The sequence below is a fragment of the Leptonotus elevatus genome, chromosome 3, assembly GCF_054856555.1.
Source record: "Leptonotus elevatus isolate MCC_2025b chromosome 3, RoL_Lele_1.0, whole genome shotgun sequence".
NCBI lineage: Eukaryota > Metazoa > Chordata > Actinopteri > Syngnathiformes > Syngnathidae > Leptonotus > Leptonotus elevatus.
In genome coordinates, this window is record NC_141241.1 from 29,674,972 (window position 1) to 29,696,365 (window position 21,394).

Sequence of the window (21,394 nt, forward strand, 5' to 3'; positions counted from 1 at the left end):
GAGATGCGAGGGCAGTCAGCCATTGTACAGTATTGTTGCATTGCTACTCGGTAAGCTGACGCGTCTGTGTGGCGATGTATTGTTCTCAATTTAAAAAAAAGTTGTATGAGTGGCTAAAAGCTAACGTCTCGAGGCTAATCCCGATCGATGCTATTCATATCAGCGATGAGTAATAATGGCAGTGAGACAAATTGTTCTGGGAGTACATTTTTATAGGTTGGCAGCGCTGCTTTGTTGATGAATGAACATGACAGATCCTCTGGAAAACTGCCAATCATAACAATCTTACTGCATTTTATGATTCATGAAATAATTAAATATTTAGTAAGGCAGGGTTAGATAAGTAGCTAAGGATGAACGTTAGCTACCTATATACCCCTTACCAAATTAGTTCCTACCTTACCCATGTGTTCTGCCCCCCCCCCCACCCACACACACACAATTTATCAATGGCATTCTCATAAAACACCACAGTCTCCAATTGTGTCGGCGTATAAAAACTGGATATGTGATATCATAGTATTTTATTTAATAGGTTTTATGAGCAAAGTATATTTTTAGTGTCTTCTCATATTTATTCGGAAAGTTATTGCTCAATGCAAACTGCTGTCCCAACAATTCACCTGCCTCCACAAGACCAGCAGCAGGTTCAAAATCCACCTGTCCAGCGTGCAGCAGCAGCTAACCGAGAAAGGGAGTGAGCCGTAGCTGAGGCTATCAGCTCTGCAGCTGCCTCCGAACAAGAGATGGCTGAATGTGGGGGTCAGTTATTGCAGGATGAATCCTGTTCAAACAGCCATCAAGATGACAAAGTTAGACCACTACATAGTGTGGATAAAAGTAAGTTAGGTGGATATGCTTGAGTCACTATACACTTGCATGATTCAAGTTGGATGGCCGTGATACAGACATATTGAAATGGTGGTCACTGATCCAATGATTGTCATTAGTGATAATCATATAAATACATTGATTATAATCATGTTTTTCTTATCAATTTGTTCAGAGGTACAGACATTGAAGTATTGTCCTCCATGCGAGAATTGTAAGAACAGGGCAAAACACCGGTGCATTGGTAAACAATGCAACTTGGGCTAACCAGAACCCAAAAGGGAAAAAGTCTGTACGCCACTGGTTGACACAGATAGTCAAGAGAAGAGTGACGTGGAAATGGACAGTCACCACATCCCATACCAAGATGTGGATTATATTGCAGGAGAGAACAGCGATCAAGATGAACCAAATTCATCAGATGATGAACTGACACGTCAGCTTCGAAGAAATCCGGTAAGATTATCATAATTCTTTTCATTGTAAATGAGATTTACACAAATGGACATTTATCACCTCAAAACTGAAATTTACCAAATTGACAAGAGCATATTGTTGTACAGATAATCAACTTGCATTTTCAAGCTCAATTGATTCACATTTGTCTCCTAATAATAATTATCCATTATTGAAATATATTTGTAGGAGCAATGAAAGTGAAGACCTTCACAAGCAGCTTGAAGTACTTGATGTTCGAATCCTCCCTGATGACCTTTTTCGCCGTTTGTGTCCGCTACCGCTATGTGAAAGGGACACTGGTGAAGATCTAGGATGTTTGCACTGTTTGTGGGAACAAGAATCAGTGGTGTAATCAGCCCTTTGATAGAAACCTGCCTGTACTAAACGTCCTCCACAGCTCAGAAATCCTGTTCACTGGATGTTTGCCAAGCAAGGCTTTAAGACTATTCAGGTAAACATCAGGTTGAATTTTTTAAAGCCCAAATGCTGAAATGGAGCAAATTAAATGTAATTGTGACCTATGCATATAATGTTACTCTGTTTGCTCTGATACGCGGGCTGTGAATTGAAAAATCAACATGTATTGGTTATATGTTTTCAGATTCCTGAATATTCTGTGTCCCAATATGTGGGCATACTTCCACAAACAGGCCACGTATATCCATGATGCGCTGACAACCACATGGACAAAGAAGCAGTGGGCTCTTTTGGGGTCCATTAAGAAGAAGGAACTGGTCCTTGGAGGAGATGCGACTCCATAGGTCACAGTTCCAAGTACGGGAGTTATAATTTCATGAAACTGGAACTCAACAAGTGTTCATCTGGTATAACCTTGTGCGACTAGCCCATAACCAGTGAACTGCTTTGTAGATTATATGCGGAATAATTATGTGACAATTATTTTTGTCTTATGACGCATATTACACTTATCCTTTAGAGCATAGGTGTCAAACTCTGGTCCTGGAGGAAACATCCAAAACCTGCAGAACTGCGGCCCTCCAGGACCGGAGTTTGACACCTATGCTTTAGAGTAACAAGACTGGAGGAAGCTGTGGAATGGAACTAGAGGGCCTGAAAAGATGCGGTCAGGAGTTGGAAGGCTTCAACGTGAAAGTTGTCGTCACTAAGAGGCATCGCCAGGTGACGAAATGGATCAGAGAGAATTGGACCCAAGTCACACGTTAATTATGATTGTTGGCACATTGTTAAAGGTTAGCTTGTTTCAATGTTTATAAATACGCTAGTGTTGGGATTATGTCTTACATTTCACGCACGTCACTTCACGAGTTTTCATATCATATTAAATATACAGATATGTGCAAGAAACTTAACTAATTGGCCAAAAAAAAGAGCATGTCGGTCCTAAAGGATTGGCTACAAAGTTTGAAGTGCAATTTGTACTGGTGTGCACTTTTCTCCCAGACACCGGACGAAAAGAAGCAGAAGTGGCTGGCATGTGTGGACCACCTACACGATAGTTGTTCACACCCTCTAAGTATTACAAACAAGGCGTGGCCATCACCTTTTTTTTTAGGGGGAGGGGGGGGGGGTTGTTTGATGTTGCCTGCTTGTTTAACCTGAAAAATAGAAACATTGTCATACCTTGTATCTGTAGAACAACCAAACATCTGTCACATGCCAACTAACATTTATATCAAATTAAGAAAATGAAATTAATTTGAAGGTACTGAATGTTAATGTCGCAGTGGTGGAACTACTGAAAAAGACCATGATTTTCAACGATATCATGAAGATGTCCCACCTCGGACAGACCAATGGTGTGAAAGCTTTTCACAGTGTGGTGAATCACTTAGCCCCAAAGATGTACAACTTCTTGTACAAAGGAATGAAAAGCAGGTGTGTTTAAGAAAACTTTGATATGGATGAAATGTAGACTATAGTGATGAGGGGGTAAAGAAATGTCATGAAGCACTTGCTTCTTTACTCCTCTCGATGATAGTCTTGGCTTAAAGATAACAGCTAGTGCAATTTCCACTGCATCTGTTAAACCAAAAATAAGATAAGGCATTTTGTGTTCAATTCCAGAATCATTTTCTCTGCTATGCATTATAAAGAAAATGCTGGGAGACCACAGAAAGTGATGAAGGAAGGAATACATTCCTACTGCATCGTTTATCCCAAATATAAAAGTGGTGGCTATTCTCTGAGAAAGATATTGGTGGATGCATGGTAAATTATGAAATAAAAATAATTCCAGGCAGATGCATCACATACTCATGTAACCCATTTGTCGTCCAAATATTTCTCATCCCTATATATATATATATATATGGGGTGTACACATTTATTCAGCAATATATCGCGATATTACATCACGCAATTCTCAAATCGATTCGATATGTGGTCGAATACATTTTTAAACACACATTTTTTTATGGGAATATTCAACAAAACGTCTTACTTAGGGTTATGGTTCACACGTTAAGCATGGAAGAATGTTATATTAATGGAACATTAAGCCTTACTATTTTTATTTCAATGCTGTTCAAACATAAAACAGATTGCAACAGATTGTTTGTTAAATAAAGTGGCTCACAGTTATAAGTCTTAAAATTTCTGGTAAATAAATACATTTTCATACAAATCTTACAGTGTACAAGTACAAGTTTACGGATGAGTATTTTCTAAATTTGAGTACAAAAAAAATCGCAAAATAATAAATTTATAGATTTGCATCGGGATTAATTGGTATCGAATCGTGACCTATGAATCATGATACGAATCGAATCGCCAGGTACTAGGCAATTCACACCCCTAATATATATATTTCAGAGGTGATGAAACTGATTGATGTTCCAAATAAGTACAGAACTGGTGATCTCTTACAGCAGCAGTGAACAGACCGGACAATTTAAATGTTATTGCTGAACACCATACAAGATTCCTCAGGAAATAAAGAATCACATTCCCTGTATTCAGTTGTCCTCATTTGTTTATTTGTATTATTATGTAATTATAGACACCAATCCATATTAACCACTCTAAAGCCAGTCCAAATCACATTTCTGGATAATTTCTCTGTGAAACATGAAACCCTTAGAATACAGCTGACTCCTCTTCTCCTGGTGGTGGAAAATGTGCCCTGATGCAAGACACTGCACATGCTGGGAGCACAACACGGTTGCCCTGACCAAGAAACTTCCAGAACCAGTGCACAATTTGTCTGTAAGCAATATGTCTATACTTGGCATCCTGTGGTCAATCAAATGCCTTGCCTTTGTACTGCTGCTTGTAGGTCATTCATGCCACCTGTAATCCATATAGGTCTAGGCACACAGCATTGAGTCCAGGATGATCAGTGATGCAGTCCAGAACTTGATTGAAGTGTTCCTCTCCTTGTAGACGTGCATTCACTCCTTTCTTACAAATTTCATGGCAGCAAACACATTCTACTGCTGTAGGCATTTGGTGGCAATTACCCCAAGTACACCTGAAAAAAAAAAAGGCTTGAGTTAAAAAAAATAGTAAAATACTGAGCGATGACACCATGAGCAGAAATGTTATTGAACATGTGTATTGCTATACCAATCAATCAATAATTCTGTTGTTTATAAAAATATTTGATTCAAAATATAGAAGTACATGGATGGAATCCTGTACAAAAGTACAAAATTGTCATTAAAAAAATCACTCAAGTCTAAGTAAAAAAGTATTCGCTGAAAAGAATACTCAAGTATTGAGTAACTGCTTGATCATGAAGTCTGATTTATTAAAAACAAAACAAAAAAAACAATGTCATCAGATAGACAAAAACATAAAATTATGTGCAAATACTGGCAATTTCAAATCATTTAATTTTTAATTTTTTTACCACAGCCTATATATCTTACCAATCTTGTAATCTCGATGGGTCTTGTCTCCATTCCATGACAGGTCGTCCAGGCACATTATCAGCATTCTGAACAGCATCTGGCTCGTACATATAAGGTCCAACATATAAAATGCCAACCTTCTCCTCTTCCTCCAACTCTCTTCAAAAACTTGGATCTCCTCATTTGCGCTCGACCTATCGTTGATATCGCTTTCTGAATTAACGTTTGACTGGCTTGTATAGTGTCCGTATGGAGCTTTGTCATCGCTCTCCCCGGTGTGACGCATCACTTCCGGGTTTGTCGGCCGCCAGGCTCTAACTTTGGAAAAAAGATTGTTATGTCAAATATACAAAATATTTTGGGTGGAAAAATCTCCACACATTAGATAGATTGAAGTTATTAATATATGCTTTTAATAAATCCCTCGTATTGGAACATGAGGCCCGTTTTGTAGAGGAGCTATCCAAATAAAGATCCAGAGTGCAGTTTAAATCCCCTTCAATAATTAGATTAGTCTGTGAAATATCATTTATTAGGGAGAACAACGTCCTAAAGAAGGCAGGATGATCAAAATTAGGACCGTAAAGATTAACCAGAGTTACAGGAACTGAATAGATTTCCCCTGTAACAATAAGGTACCAACCCTCTATGTCCATTTTAGTTGAGCGGTGTCTAAAAGGGATGCCCTTACGAATTAAAATTGATACGCCCTGGCCTTTATAGAAAAGGAGGAATGATAATGGTGACCAATCCACCTGCAGTGTAATCTATTTTGGGAGCCATCCTTTAGGTGAGTCTCTTGAAGAAATATAATGTGAGATGACAGGGACTTCAAATGGGCTAGTTCTTTACCCCTCTTAACTAGATGGTTCAACCCCTTCACATTCCAAGAGGTGAAGGTAAGGCCTCGTCGTCCGCCTCCTACACCATTATCTGGCATCAAAAAAAGAAACCTGGCAGAATCTTAGAATTTCCATGGCAGCAAATATAACAACATTCAGTAATGAGCAAAGTCCCCCCCCCCCCTCTCTTAACACAGAAACCCCCCAAAACTCTTGCGAAAGCTAAAACGCACTACACAGCACGAGTCAATGAAAAACAAAACAAAAAATATCAAAAAAATATTTCCTAAAAATAAATAAAAATAAGGCAATACAAAAATGCAAGTAATAAACAACTCCTGGTAACCAAAAGATTAACCAATAACAACAATCCAGAAAATATGTGGTAAAAGTATCCCAGCAGTCATTTCAAGTATTCAGAAAGGGAAGGGGGCGGTAGGGAGATGTCCCTATCGCTGCTCCACCACCTGGAGATGTTCCGGGGATAATGGAGCGAAACATCAGGGAAGGGTGACCCCGGCTGATGACCCTGCAGCCCGCTCAATGGCACCGTCGGAGGTGCGTCAGGCAGAAATGCCAAGCAGGTACAACTACCTGTGCTTGCATCTATATATATATATATATATATATATACAATAATAATAAATCAAATAAAGTAAAATACAAATCTAAATAAAAAAACAAGATCTGTATCGCCAAAAAATATATAAAATATTTGAGGAAAAGCACCAGACAGACTCGCAATGACGTTACGATTGATGTTAGTGATGCCACGTAACATCAATGTGGGTGAAATGGGCTATGGGGCAAAATAGAAGAAGGTAGGGGTGGGCGATCTTGCAAAAATTGAATATAACGATTTTTTTAAATTATAAAATCACAATTTCGATTTCATCACGATTTTTTTTTTATCAATATGAAATATAAATTAGAGTAGTGTTGAATAAATTCTCGGCTAGTAAGGCTACACTTAGTTTGTGAAAATGAAGACTGTAATAATAAATACCTTTTGTAAAGAAAAATATTATTTATAAAGCAGCAAAACAATAACAAAAAAAGCCACAGTTCTGTATTCAAATAGTGTATTCAAAATAGCGAATGTCTTAAAGTGCACACAACTTGGCTGGTATAAAGTCATGGTAAAAAAAAAAGAGAGAGATCTTAGAGAAGAGAGGAGCATGTAAACACAAAGTTAAAACAAACTGCTAAGTTAAAAGCACCTTTTGTAAATACAGGTCAATATTGTAACAAGTTAACAACCCTTGTGAGTGAATTGCGGATTATATAGTCCTAGTCCTATGGTCTGAACGGGCCTTGAATGCAACACGTTAGCGTGTTGTTTTCTGTCATGGATGGGTAACTTTTGCAAATTGGCATTAAGGTGTTTGCCGCTTGGCCTGATCATTTCACAAACGCGACCTCTGTAGCGTTTGTGAAATGATCAGGCCAAGCGGCAAACACCTTAATGCCAATTTGCTTGTAAAAACAAAAAAAAACTGCACATTTTGTATTTTTTGCGCCACTGCCACTATTTCTCTACAATTTGCATACTTGCGAGGAATGGCGGTGTTTGGGGAAAAAGCAACAACTTACTACTTGGCAGCTCGTAATGCGGATCCAATGTCATACGGCGTGAGTTTGGTGAACGCTTCTGTGATGGTTTGCTGTTTAGGTATGAGCAGTTATTAGCTTGGCTCTCATTGTACTGTACGGGAAACTGCCAATTCAGGTGACGGAGGTTTGTAGTGATGCCGTAACTTGTCTTCATCCTCGCCTTGCACACTTTGCATACGATTTTCGCCTGAACCTTGTCATTTGGCGTGAAGCCAAACCAGTTATATTATGGACAATTAATTTCTCTTCGAACAAACTTGCTCCTCCGGGACCGCCATGCAGCAGACAGGGGAGACGCAGACTATTTAACACATGAGGGTAAAGAGGCACAGGTGGACACAATCGGGGTTCAGGGGCGGGAACCGACAACACACAAGGAAGGGCAAGTAAGTTGAAACGAGATGAGAGTTAGACTTCAAAATAAAACAGGAAATGACCAGACTAACAAAAACAAAGACGGACAAACCACACCATGGTTTCCCCCTGCATAAGTCAGCACATGTCCAGGCTCATTTGAAGTTTGTCAAAGACCATCTGGATGATCAAGAGTAATCATGGGAGGAAGTCACATGGACAAATGAGACCAAAATTTACTTTTTTTCCGTCTTAACTCCACTCGCCATGTTTGGAGGAAGAAAGAGGACAAGTACCATTCCAAGAACACCATCTCTACTGTGAAGCATGGGGGTCAGGCTTTAGGGTTGTTTTTCTGCACAGGGGACAGGATGACTGTGCCGTTTTAAGGAGAAGATGAACAGGGCCATGTATTGTGACATTTCGGCCAACAACCAAGGTCTTCCAAAATGACAATGAACCAAAGCACAGTGGCAAATTTGCAAGTTTTTTCTCAAAGTATTACCCACCTCTAAAAAATTTGCATTTGTATGTGGCTCTTATACGCCATTGTAGCGATCCATCTTGCTTCTAGTACTAAATATAAAGACCAGAGGCAGAGATTCCTGGTGATGATGTTTTTTCCGTTTTTTTGTAAAAAAGGTTGGTGTACATTTGGCGCATGCTGCTGACACCAAGCACACATACCATGCACCCACATATGGACAACCATTCAAATAAATAATCCTCACTGCTTTGCTTCTGAATGTTGTTAGCTGGTGTGTTTGTAAATGCTTTTAGGTGTTGTGTCTTGTGGGAAGCATATTGAGTTGCTTCATGTAGGAAATATGCTACATAAATAACAAAAACAACCTTGCTTCACTGTGCCTTTGTTTTGTTCGAAACCAGACAGCATTTCTCAAAATATGACACACTAAAATGTGTCTGTTATAGTACAAGCAAATGACTGACCTAGATGCTTTGAAAACCTGCTGATGGGGAACATTACAGGTGAGTACCGCCCAGCTCCTGAGATACATTAGACCAATCAGCTTCAACACATTAAAGGCAGGAAGGCAAGGGGAGAAAAAAGCCCCCATCCTGCAAGAAAAAAATGGTTATTTACACACTGGGCAGACTGTTAACTTTGAAACACAACTTCTATTGCAGTTAAGCTATCCAAAGATTTTACAAATGTTTTAACTTACCAGATCATCCCTTGGTTATAAATCAAGTGCAGGACATTCTCTGCTATTTTGAACTCCCCGTATTCAGGCTGAAAATAAAAACATTGAATAATAGTATGGTTTTAAATAAGTTTAAATATTTTTTCATTACTTCCCCCACCTTTAAACATAGCTCATAAATTATCGAATCACGTGATTGATGTCCTCATCAATTTGAGTAAATGTACCGATATATATCAATACAATAATTTATCTTGATTCACCTTGCTAACCACTTTTAACACAAGTGACCTTTCACAAAAGCCCAGTTGACACTTGCAATGTAAATGAACGTACCAGAGTATGTCAGAGAGTATTTTAAGAGCAATACAAGTGCGATATCATCCAGATCGAGGCAAAAGGGTATACGCAGTCTGCAGTGGAAGGATATATTCATAATATTAAAATATGCAGAAAAGCAGACTTTATAAATCAGCCATCCATCCATGCTTATCCAAGGTCGGGTCGCGGGGGCAGCAGATTCAGCAAGGAAGCAAAGTCTTCCCTCTCCCCAGCCACTTCGTCCAGTTTATCCGGTGCGATCCCAAGGTGTTCCTAGGCCAGCTGGGAGACATAGGCTACATTCACACTGCAGGCAAATGCGACCCAGATCGGATTTTTTTGCCCAAATACGACCTGTATCTGACTTTTATATGTCAGTTTGAACGGCTCAATTCAGATTTTTTTATATGCGACCTGGGTCACTTTCATATGTGGTCCGAGATCGGATACGTATCCGAATTTTTGCAATGCGACCGCAGTCTGAACGGCCAGGTCGCATATATTCGACCTCGACGTCATGGAAAGTCTAATATGCACCGTTGTGAGTGACGTATCTTCTTCTGAGCATGCAGGCCACTTTAGGGACGTTTTGACTGTAAAGTGGTTATTATGGAGACCCAGCGAGAAAAGAAGCAATCTTGTCGGCCCTAAGATTTGAAACAAAAACACTAAATGATATCTTAAACCCATGGGTAGTATTGTGACCCGTTAAGAGCTTTTTGATGTTTTTGATTATCCTATTTTAAAATAAAATAACAACCACCGGTTGGATTTGGGGCTGTGCAATTATTGCATAAGTTGGGGCGCTAATTATGCTAAGATAACAATGAAATTGAATTGACACACCAATGACAAAGACAAATGTGGAAAAATGCAGTTTGTGAATTAAATTGAACAATGGCAGTTTTGGCTTTACCAAAATATTAAAAAAGCCATTTGAGCAGACAGTTGATTGCTGATATGGTTACGACCTCAGTTTTGTTTAGAAAACATGAAGTAGAACTTAAGACAGTATCATATACCGATATTCATTGTTTATGAAATGATTATTTTGGATGGTGGCTTTATTATAACTACATATAACTTTGGAAAAATGTATTACATTAAACTTAGCTCCATGTAGTATAATACAATTAGTTTTGCAAAGTGCTTGCCTATGAGTCTACTATGAGTATACCTAAAAATTCTGCCCCTTCAAGACATGTAAGCTACAATGTTTGTTTGTTTTTCTTTCCGCAAATTAGGGCACGAGCAGCCGCGGCTACGAGGTCCCTTTGTTCTTGTAATTATGCCGTTGCTTTTTATAATCTTGTGGATTGGATAATAATTTTGCGTTGTGAGCCATGAATGTTTCAACACGGGGCATATTTGGTAAACATGGTAACAACACTTTACTACATATGAATTTGATGTTTTTAATTTTTTATGTTAACATTTTTTGGGTGATTGGATGTTTTTGTTAGAGCAGTGGATTTTATTGAATTGAACAACATTAATACAATGTGAATATTACCAAGTACTGATTAATAATTGATTATTTTAAAACGTTAAAATTAGTTGAAATTGTTCCAGCAAAACAACTGTGCGTTATTATTATGGCAGCATTAGGGTTTTGTTTTATTTTGGTGTGTTTGTTGTGTTTGTCTTGTGTTCCTGTGTGTTTGCCGTGTCTCGTTATGTCGTTATTAAGTCCACCTGTGTGCCTGTTCCCTTCCCGGTGTGTTTGACCAATCAGTGCCCTCTTCCTATTGTGTTCCCCAGGAATGTCTCATTCGTGTTGGTGTATTTAGTCTGTTGCGTTTGTCCAGTCGGTGTGGGATCATTGTCTATGTCAGTTTGTTTGGAATCCGTGTGTGTGTGTGTTTTCGTTCAAGCCAAGCCCGAGTTTATGTAAGTCATCTTTGTTTCAGTCTGGTCACCCTCGTCTTCGTTTAGTTGTCTTAGTTCCTGCCCAGTCCTCCACGTCACCATTAAATTTCCCTTTGTCTCAATCTGGCCCCCCCTCGTTGTCTCGTCATCCTTGTCACTGTCCTGTAGCTCAAGTCACCTTTTAGTTCTCTTCGTTCTATTAGTTTGCCCTCGTCACCTTCAAGTCTCCACGTTTAACTAAGTTCTCCACGTCACCGCCAAGTACTCCCCTTCCAGCAAAGTTTTCCACATTCCGCCAAGCTTCTCAAGTTTCGACAAGTCAGCCAGTCCAGTCATGGCTACCAGTCCCCTCTCGCTTAGTCCCGTCATGGCTACCAGCCTCCTCTCGCTCTGTCCCGTCATGGCAACCAGCCTCCTGTCGCTCTGTCCTGTCATGGCAACCAGTCTCCACTCTCTCAGTCCCGTCATGGCAACCAGTCTTCTCTCGCCCCAGTCCAGTCATGGCAACCCATCTGCCCCTATCTCCTCCAGTCACGTCTTCCCCAGTCCTCGTCCTCTCACCCGTCCCCACTTGTTTCAATAAAGTTTCTCTTTTTGTCTCCCTGATGTGTCTCCTCGCCTTTAGGTCCACCCTCTCATACGCACCCAGTATCATGACAAAATGATCCCACCAATTCAGGACCCAGCGAAAGCTATGGATTCCCGCCTCCTGCAGGCTCATGTCTCGGATTCTCGCCTCCTGCAGTCTAAAGTCATGGAATCTCGCCCGCTGCAGTCCAAAGTCACGGATTCCCGTCTGCAGCAGTCCAAAGTCACGGATTCCCGTCTGCAGCAGTCCAACGTCATAGATTCCCATCTGCAGCAGTCCAAAGTCACGGATTCCATTTTATGGACAACACTTTGGATTATATTGTTGTATTGATGATTATTCCGTTAATATGTTTTTTGATGAAAAGAGAATGTTGCATTATGCTCTATGTGGTATTGATATTGTTGACTGAAGACTATAATTTGTGTTATATCTATATCTATATCTATATATATATATATAGTTATGCTTTATGATAGGAATATTTTATTTGTCTGTTTAACAAATACATGGTATGTTTTAAATAATTATGGAGAAGATACTCAGAATTCAAGGATGTTGTATAATGTTTTCATTAGCAATAATAATAATTGACAACACAGGTCTGATAGCTGGACATATGTATATTTAAAACAAAATGATGAAAATTATTATGAATTGACAGAACTATATGATGAAGATTTGGATGACACCAATGTTTTAAGTGAAAGGAACAAAATGAGTACACACATGTTTTTTATCAAGAAATTATTTTGAAGTTTGACTATATGATGTTTGAATGTGCTATTCATTTGATAATTGGGGGGAATGTTGGAAAAATTGTATAATAAGTTATCACATGAATAAGCCCTTTACTATTTGCTGGAATTAAAATGCTACACAACCACCCACACACATACACCAGATGCATGGTTTTATCGTTATGAATTTAGTACCGCCTTTTGTTCTGCCTTCTAAACATGTGAATAAATGCGCAGAACAGGGAGGTGGACGCAGGAAGTTATTTGGTGCTGATTGCATCCCACTTCCTCGTTCCTGCAGAAAGACAAACTTGGGTGTGTTCCTTGATCCTTGTCTCACGAGGTTGAATCATTTGAGGAAGATTTAATAATAACCCCGACAATCTCATTGCTTCGAATGTCTATTAAAAACTTCCCACATTCATAACCTTCAATTTAAGTCAAAGATGAGCTTTCTATCTGGAGTATTAGAGCTATGACCAAAGTACTCCACTGTACTGTAAATCGGGAAAAAAAAGAAAATTCGAGAATGACCATTCCAAATGGGATTAAGCTATTTTTGTTTGCATCTAAATAAAATCGTAAACAATGTTTAAAACATGGATTATGTATATGTAGTACTATACTATGTGAAGTGAATTACATAATACATACATGTTATGCCCCCAGGTGGACCAGGTTATCAAGGCGCAACGTTAAACATGATCACACAAAATCCGGGAACCAAATAGGAGATTTAAAAAAAGAACAAGATCCTGACAAGGAATAAAAAGACTTGTGAACATTTCTTAACAATAGATTAACATTCTGTGTACAAAAAAATTTAAGATGTGCACTGATTTGGTGAAAAAAAAAGTACATTTAAATTGTTTTAAATTTCCACCAGCTTTTGTGTATTTTCAAATATTTCTGTTCATGTGAACAATCTGAAGGATGTTCTACAATTTGAACTATTATAGTTAGTATCATGGCAAAGCATACTAAAGATGAGAGTGCTTTTCATTATGCCCAACGGTGTGTAGTTGATTAGACATAAATCTGGTAATATGAATGATGTGTGTGCAAATTGGTGCAAAAGTTAGATTTTGATTAAGCTATATGTAGTTTTGGTTGCAGTGCTTCATTTTGAAGGATATGTGAGGGATTTTGCAGTTCGGGTGTGTGGTTTTATGAATTGTGTTAAGCATTTTGATAAAACCAGCCTCGCTTGCAAAATTGTGTTTTAGCAATTGGAAAAAACTGTAACTTTCACATAAAATATATTTGTTTGTGGTCGTACCGTGTCAAAATGTAAAACTCAAGGGGGATGAATAATTTTTCAAGCTGCTGTACCTGTAAATTTACTTTTCTTATGTACTTGAAGAAGACCGTCTTGCAAGGTCAACAGATACCCTTCCAGCTCATGAGCATGACTACCCAGAGATCCCATCCCCTCTTGACCATGGATTTCACATAAACACAGAGACAGGCAAGTTAGAACCACTATGGTTTGAGTGTAACGTCATCCCCAAAGCCCTTGTCGATATCTTGACAGAAGAGCATGACTTAGCAGCTGATGAAATCCATACAAGTATAGATGATGATCAGGAAGAGGATGATTAAAATCCAGTTATATTTTATCATAATTCAATTTTATGGTTAAGCTGATTAAGCTTTTTTTTTTTTTTTTTTTTAACACAGAATGTTAATCTATTGTTAAGAAAGGTTCACAAGTCATTTTATTCCTTGTCAGGATCTTGTTCTTTTTCAAATCTCCTATTTGGTTCCCGGATTTTGTGTGATTGTATTTAATGTTGCACATTGATACCCTGGTCCACCTAGGGCATAACATTACTCACTTTTTATGTAATTCACTTCAGATAGTATAGTACTACATAACCCATGTTTCAAATATTGTTTAAGATTTTATTTAGATGCAAAAAATAAAAAAATGCTTAATCCCATTTGGAATGGTAATTCTGGAATTTTCATTTTTTTCCCCCGATTTAGGGTACACTAGGAGTACTTTGGTCATAGCTCCTCTAATACTCTAGATAGAAAGCTCATCTTGGACTTAAATTGAAGGTTAGAAATGTGGGAAGTTTTTAATATACATTTGAGGTAATGAGATGTACAATAAAATGTTTGAAATGGATCACTTTGATAGTAATTTGACAGGCGGAGAGACATTTTTTGTTCTTTTAGGGTATGTTGAGGGTGATATTTGAGAATTGAAATACAGGAAGCCCATGATTTGTTTTCTGCAAGTTCGCCCATGTGTTAGGATAAACCATGCAAAAGTTTTCTGACCATTTATGCAGTTGCTGTACCTTGTCATTTGCAATTACACAATTTCACCAGAAGCTTTTCCAAAAAAGGGTGTTTTTTGGCCCTTGTGACCAAACGAACAAAATAATAGTCAAAAAAAGGTAACAAAAAACATCCTGAGGAGTGGACCTGACTCCCGGCCTAAGAGCGATGTGGTAGCCAGCAATCATAGGTTAAGTCCAAACGCCAGGGCCGATTTTTTTTGTGTCAGTCCAGTCCTGGACTGGGGGTGTGGTTTGGGCGTGGTTTGTGAAAGGTCAATTGTACTACATTTCTCATAAATAAGCAGGGAATCGGGATATGGAGTGATTTTAACTGTCTCTCTAAAAATATACATAAATATGCATATACAAATATTGTGCTTCAGCAGATATTTGTAATAACATGTAAGATGTCATTATTTTTTGTACACACTGCAGCTAAACAGATTTTAAAAATCTTCAGACTTCTTTAAAACAGATGTGACATTCTTGTTGTATAATCCCAAAATAAGATGTTAATGTAGGTTTTATTAACTGTGTGCTGAATTTTCAAGCCAGCCAATTTAAGAAGTGAAACCTTATGCATAGTTAAAAAACAACACGAAACTGCTACCTTTAATTTATAATAAGAAAATAAAATGATGAGGTCATGGTGTCAGTGGCGGAGTCAGACTTTTATAAATGGGGGGGCAGGCGGGGGCCAAGGATACTTATGCGTATCCAAAGATTATGCCAAATACTTTGTTTTATCACCAATTAATTTCAATTGGAGTCTCTAAATATTGAAATATATTTAAATACAAATTATAGCACATGTAGGCTTCAGCGCTCCTGCGACCCTTGTGAAGAATAAGCGGTTCAGGAAATGCATGGATGGATTTAGCACACAGGAGATTTTTGTTAACAATGGACAAAATGTACAATATTAGAACATTGAACAATTAGCAGTGTTTAACATAAATGAAAATTTGCAATTTGTTTTTTAAAAGTCATATTTTCTTGTTTCACCACACCCTATGAAAAAAAAATTGTTACTCCTAGCACTTTATTTACAACCACATAATGTAATAATAATATTAAATCCTGCTATAAATCCCCCACTTCTAAACTAAAAACATGAGGGCCTATATACCAAGTAAGTAAGTGCTAAGCTGTATTCTTCAAGCTGTTTTGTGTGTGATGTTTAAATATCTCATTTTGAAATCTATGCTTTTAATTTGGGAGGCCGCTCCGTGCTTTTGTTTCCTGTTTCACATCTCCGTTCGTCATTCAGCTCATGCATTTATTTTGTTTGTGCAAAACAACGTTAACTTATTGATGTCCGTCCAAAACGATCTATCTGAACATAAAAGTTATTTTAAACAAACAGTCACTCACGTCTGACGGGGAAATTAACATGACCAAATTACCAAAAACATGTCATCTTGATTGGACTCGGGAGATTTTTCTTCTCCAGACTCGTTATAAGGTGGATTACAACATTGTGGTACATAGCGGCAGCTATTGTGCAGGTGGGGCATAACAATTAGTAGGCGTCTGATTGATAAAAATGTTGGCAGGCTGCATTGCAAGACGTGCAGCGTCACTGCGCCGGTGCCATGATATTTCAATAATTTGGCACCTGCGGGGTCCAATCTCATTTGAGCAGCGGCACGTGCCACCCCGGCCTCCCCTCTGGCTCAACCAGTGCATGGTGTTAACTGTGTTTAACTTACGAACTTGCTCTCCAAATCCCAACAGCAACAGTCACTGAGGTAACGAACGACCAAGCCTCTGATGAAATCAATGAGCAGAATGCTGGCCACTGTAAAGATCATGTCGATGATGGACAGCTTCAGCATTTCCTGGAAGTACAGCATATGGTTTAAACAAATAGTAGTTCTAGTTAGCAGTTTCACGCAAGTCTTGCAATGTTATTTCATGCTAATCAAATAATTATGCAATTCATTATACATAATGTATTCATAAAATTTTATTTATCTTCCATTTATCGAACCATTATCTAAAGTAAAACACTTAACATAAACAAGTCCTGTCTGAAAGACAGAATTACTCTATTTTGGGAGGGGCTTGGGTTCTGAGGTTAGATTATTATTATTATTATTATTATTATCATTATTATTATTATTATTACTTTTAGTCGGCTACACATACAGTACATAATGTCCGCCAAAGAGGTTATACTCCCTCTCCCATCATTTGTTTCATTTTGTTTATGTGCCTGTTTCTTTGTAGCAGCTTCAACATTTTTGTGTAGTCAGAGTCCAGAGCGGTAGGAGGTTTTATCCAGATTTGGCAGCAATCTAGGGTTTAAAAGTAACCACTATTCATATGTGCAGACATTTATATCACCATAAAATGTTATCATTGTGTCATTTATTGTTCTTTTAAAAGATAGCAATTTACTCCATTGAATTCTCAATTGGCATTGAGCTTTAGCTGTTTTGGTTCTAGGTCACAAGTTACTAATGCCTAGTGATGTTGGAGGTGGGTGAATTACATCAGAGAAACGGAGAATCATTTCTTCACCAACCATTCACACACACATTCACACATATGGACAGTTTAGAGTTTTTAATTAATCTAAGCACATGCCAACTCCACACAGAAGCTAAGATTCAAACCCCAACCTCAGAACTGTGAGGCACACAAGCTAACCACTCACTCAACATGCTGCCAGTAGGGGGGGATGGAGGTACATGGGATGGGGTGACTGGCTCATGGCACGGAGAAAAAAAAAAAGCAGCTTGCAGTGAGAGAGGAGCGCTGGAGCACGGACACGGATAATAAGGAATTATATCCAATGTCGGTACCAGATGTGATCGGCCTGCAAGATCGTATCGGGGTCGCCTAATGAACACTACAGGATCGGCTAGAAATTATCCAATTGACGACAAACATTGCAAAGAAAATATTAAAGATGTAATTTAAATAACAAAATGTACGGGCTGAAATTGTAAAAACGTAAATAAACCTAAGAATATAAAAGTAAGATATATTGAATAAATAATAAAATGAATAAATAAATGATAAATACACAAATTAATTGCCTGAGATGTGACAAATATTAGTATATATTATGTCAGTTTAGATTTCTAATGTGGTCCTATTATCATTAAGACTATTTTTGTGATTTATTGTGATTTGTGAACTGCTAAAAAAAGAAACCAAACCGAAGTGAACACGTCTGTATGGTGCATTTCTTTAGCGTTGCTGTACTTTCGTCATCGGCAAGCTTGACGGTGCTTCAATTATTATTATATTTTTGTTAAATCTTCAAGTATCCTGCTTTTATATTCTTAGGTTTATTTACGTTTTGACAATTTCAGTCGATAAATTTTGTTATTTAAATGACATCTTTAATATTTTCTTTCCAATGTTTTGATGTCAACCGGACTTTTTCCCCAAATAACTTTATTAAACAATTGTAAACGGATAATCTCCAGCCAATCCTGTAGCGTGACGCCATCGGTAGGCGACTCCGATACCCCCCGATCACATCTGGTACCGATACCGGGTTATGTCTGTATCTGGAAAAAATGGCTGTTTCTCAATATGCATTCTTGTCAGTGCTTCCTTGTAATGTCTTGAAACGTCATCAGTCGTGGCCCAAGTACTGTTCCAATGGGGTACCGCAAGATATACGTCACCACACTTAATTAATATTCATGAGTCTGGCAAGGGGGTCAAACTCGGCGGGCCAGTCATGCTAAACGGATGTAAACCGTCTACTAGCAAGAATGATATCCCTGGTGCCAAATACACTGGTATAGACTTCGAAGAACATACTAATGTTAAATTAAGGAGATGGCCTAAGTGTAGATGGCTGAAAAAGATGAGGAAAAGAGCTAACCTGATGCAGGGTACCTCTCTTTTTTTCTCCCCCTCAAAACATCTAGCATAGCAATAGCCAGATTGATTTGTGCTTCAATCGAGGGAGTTCTCCACAATATCAGTCTGGGACTGCTCTGCGTTGATTTGCTCAGGAAAGATGGGGCATGCTGTACAACGCTTCGACGAAGCAGAATCGTGTGCACGTCTACCTAACTTTTGTTTCAACCGATCACGGCAAAGGATGAAAATGTCGTCACCGACATGCGACTGTTGTGACTAGCTGATATCATGGCGTTGAGTTTATGTTGTCGGTTTTGCAATGTTGATATGCGGATACAAGAGATTAATTCAGTGAGAACAGAATTAATTGCAGCGTCCACGCATTCGTCCACCGGTGTCGCCATGTTTGGTTCGTTTTTTCCCACGGCTTTGGCGCTTCTTGTTTTCGTCACAGCTGCATATCCCGCCCCCAAATACAATGTCGCTCTGTGATTGGTCCAAACCACCAGTGGTTCATATCAGTGGAAATCAATGGGAGCGGTACAAGATGGATTCTCGGGAGTTTGTGAAATCACAAATACATAGAGAGAATACATCTTGCAAGAGCAAGGTTACAAAACATCGTCCTACGCAACTGACACTGACATTCTTCAGTTTCAACAAGCTATCCTTCCTTTAGCACCATATGCCCTGTCTGTCATATCTGGTTGTCAATGTCTTACGTCTTTGACAGTTGTTGGGGGTAAATTTGTATTGCTTTTTATGTGTGTGTAGCAATCGAAATTATACTCTGAAATTTTTGGCCACAAAACAACACTCACTATACCTCAATTATTTCAATTATTATATCCTTGCCGCTTATAAACTCTTTTTCCTAATTAAGAAAAGGCCCTACAAATAAATGTTCATACATGTCACAGCTGCAGAAAGCGTATATAAAATATAAAATATATAAAAATCAGGCGATGAGCAAGACAAGTCCAAACAACAGTATGCATATCCAAAGATTATGCCAAATGCTTTTCTTTTATAAACAATTAAGTCTCTAAATGTTGAAATATATCTAAATACAAATTATAGCACATGTAAGCGGTTCAGGAAATGCATGGATGGATTATTGCACACAGGAGATTTTTGCCCATAATGTACAATATTATATAATGTAAGGATACTTAGTATGCATATCCAAAGATTATGCCAAAGACTTTTGTTTTATAAACAATTAATTTCAAACGGAGTCTCTAAATGTTGAAATATATTTAAGTACATATTATTATTATTATTATTATTATTTTTTTTTTTTTTTTTTTTTGTGTGTGTGTGTGTGGGTGAGTATGTGTATGTGCGTGCGTGCGTGCGTGCGTGTATTTGTTAGCTCACCAGAAAACCTATTAGAAAAAATCTCATACCGTTCACCTAAACCGAACACCAGGAGACCCGAGGGGACCAAAGAAAACCAAGGAAGGTGAAATCCAGCACCGACCAGACACCCCCCACCAGAACTCCTCCCCAGCCCAAGAAACATCCAGACCCCAACAAATCCAAAAAACATAAAATCAGGGAGGCCTCAAGACACCAAAGGAGAGACCGAGAAAAGGAAGGAAGGACAGACGAAGCCGCGTGAGATCCGCAGACACCAGCCTCCACCGATTCAATAACCTGAGGAGGAAACAGATTGTGTCTGAGTTTCGGTAGATGCTGGTGTGGTGGATCTGGCATGCATGAAAATCTCCACCAAAGAGGGGAGCCGTCGACCCCCGCCGGAACAGAGCAAGCGCAACACCTCAGGGCCCCCCAGGCCGCGGCAGCGCCAAAGGACGACCCCCGGGCCCCGCCAGGGCCACCGGCCGGAGAGCAAACCCAGGAGCAGGAGCGCCCCCCGCCCCAACACGGCCCGCGCCCCCGACCCAACGCAGCAGGACGGGGCACTGCAGGCCCGCCAGGCACCCCACCGGCCCCCAACCCCCGCACCCCCCACGACCCCCCGCCCCCCATCCACCCCCGCCACCCACCCCAACCCAGCCCCAGCCGCCCCCACGTCCCCAATCCCCCAGACACCCCCCACCCCCAGCCCCCCCCCCCCAACAAAGCCGCCCCCCCCCGACCCCACCCCGACCAACCGGCAGCCCCCCAACCCCCGACCCCCAGCCCCCGGGGACCACCGGTTAAGTACATATTATAGCACATGTAAGCGGTTCAGGAAATGCATGGATGGATTATAGCGGATTGTGCTGGACAAAATGTACAATATTCAAACAATGAACAATTAACAGTGTTTGACATGAATAAAATTTTGTTTGAAAATTGAAATTTGTTTCGTTTAAGGAACACGGTCACGGGGAAACCAACATGACATTGCCAAAAACGTGTCATCTTGATGCACAGCAAGTGTCTTGATGGGATTTGGGAGATTATTTTTCTCCAGACTTCTATTGAGGTGGATTACAATATATTGTGGTACATAGCGCCACCTACTGTGCAGTAGAGGCATAACAATTAGTAGGCGTCTGATTGAAAAAAATGGGAGGCTGCACTGGCAAGCTAGCAAAAAAGAACGACATCTGGGAATTTCGTGTGGTCTTGGTTTATGCATACTTCTGATTGTAACAGTACTTGGGGCACCACTGATGACGTCTCACAAAATCACAAGGACG

The 21,394-nt window shown here is 39.3% G+C and overlaps 1 protein-coding gene and 2 pseudogenes across 4 annotated transcripts in view; 1 reads left to right on the forward strand and 2 right to left on the reverse strand.

The window, feature by feature from the left end:
• Positions 1-21,394, reverse strand: part of tmc3 (transmembrane channel like 3) — a 191,466-nt gene that overhangs the window by 17,459 nt on the left and 152,613 nt on the right. For all 4 annotated transcript variants that reach the window (XM_086071899.1, XM_086071898.1, XM_086071900.1 and 1 more), the window contains 3 exons: positions 16,622-16,750; positions 9,121-9,188; positions 8,885-9,013 (listed from right to left, as the gene is read on the reverse strand). In XM_086071899.1, the coding sequence (XP_085928025.1) occupies positions 8,885-9,013; positions 9,121-9,188; positions 16,622-16,750 (326 nt within the window). The remainder of the gene's footprint in view (positions 1-8,884; positions 9,014-9,120; positions 9,189-16,621; positions 16,751-21,394) is intronic.
• Positions 597-4,207, forward strand: LOC147178140 (uncharacterized; annotated as a pseudogene).
• LOC147178141 (uncharacterized) lies at positions 4,309-5,409 on the reverse strand (annotated as a pseudogene).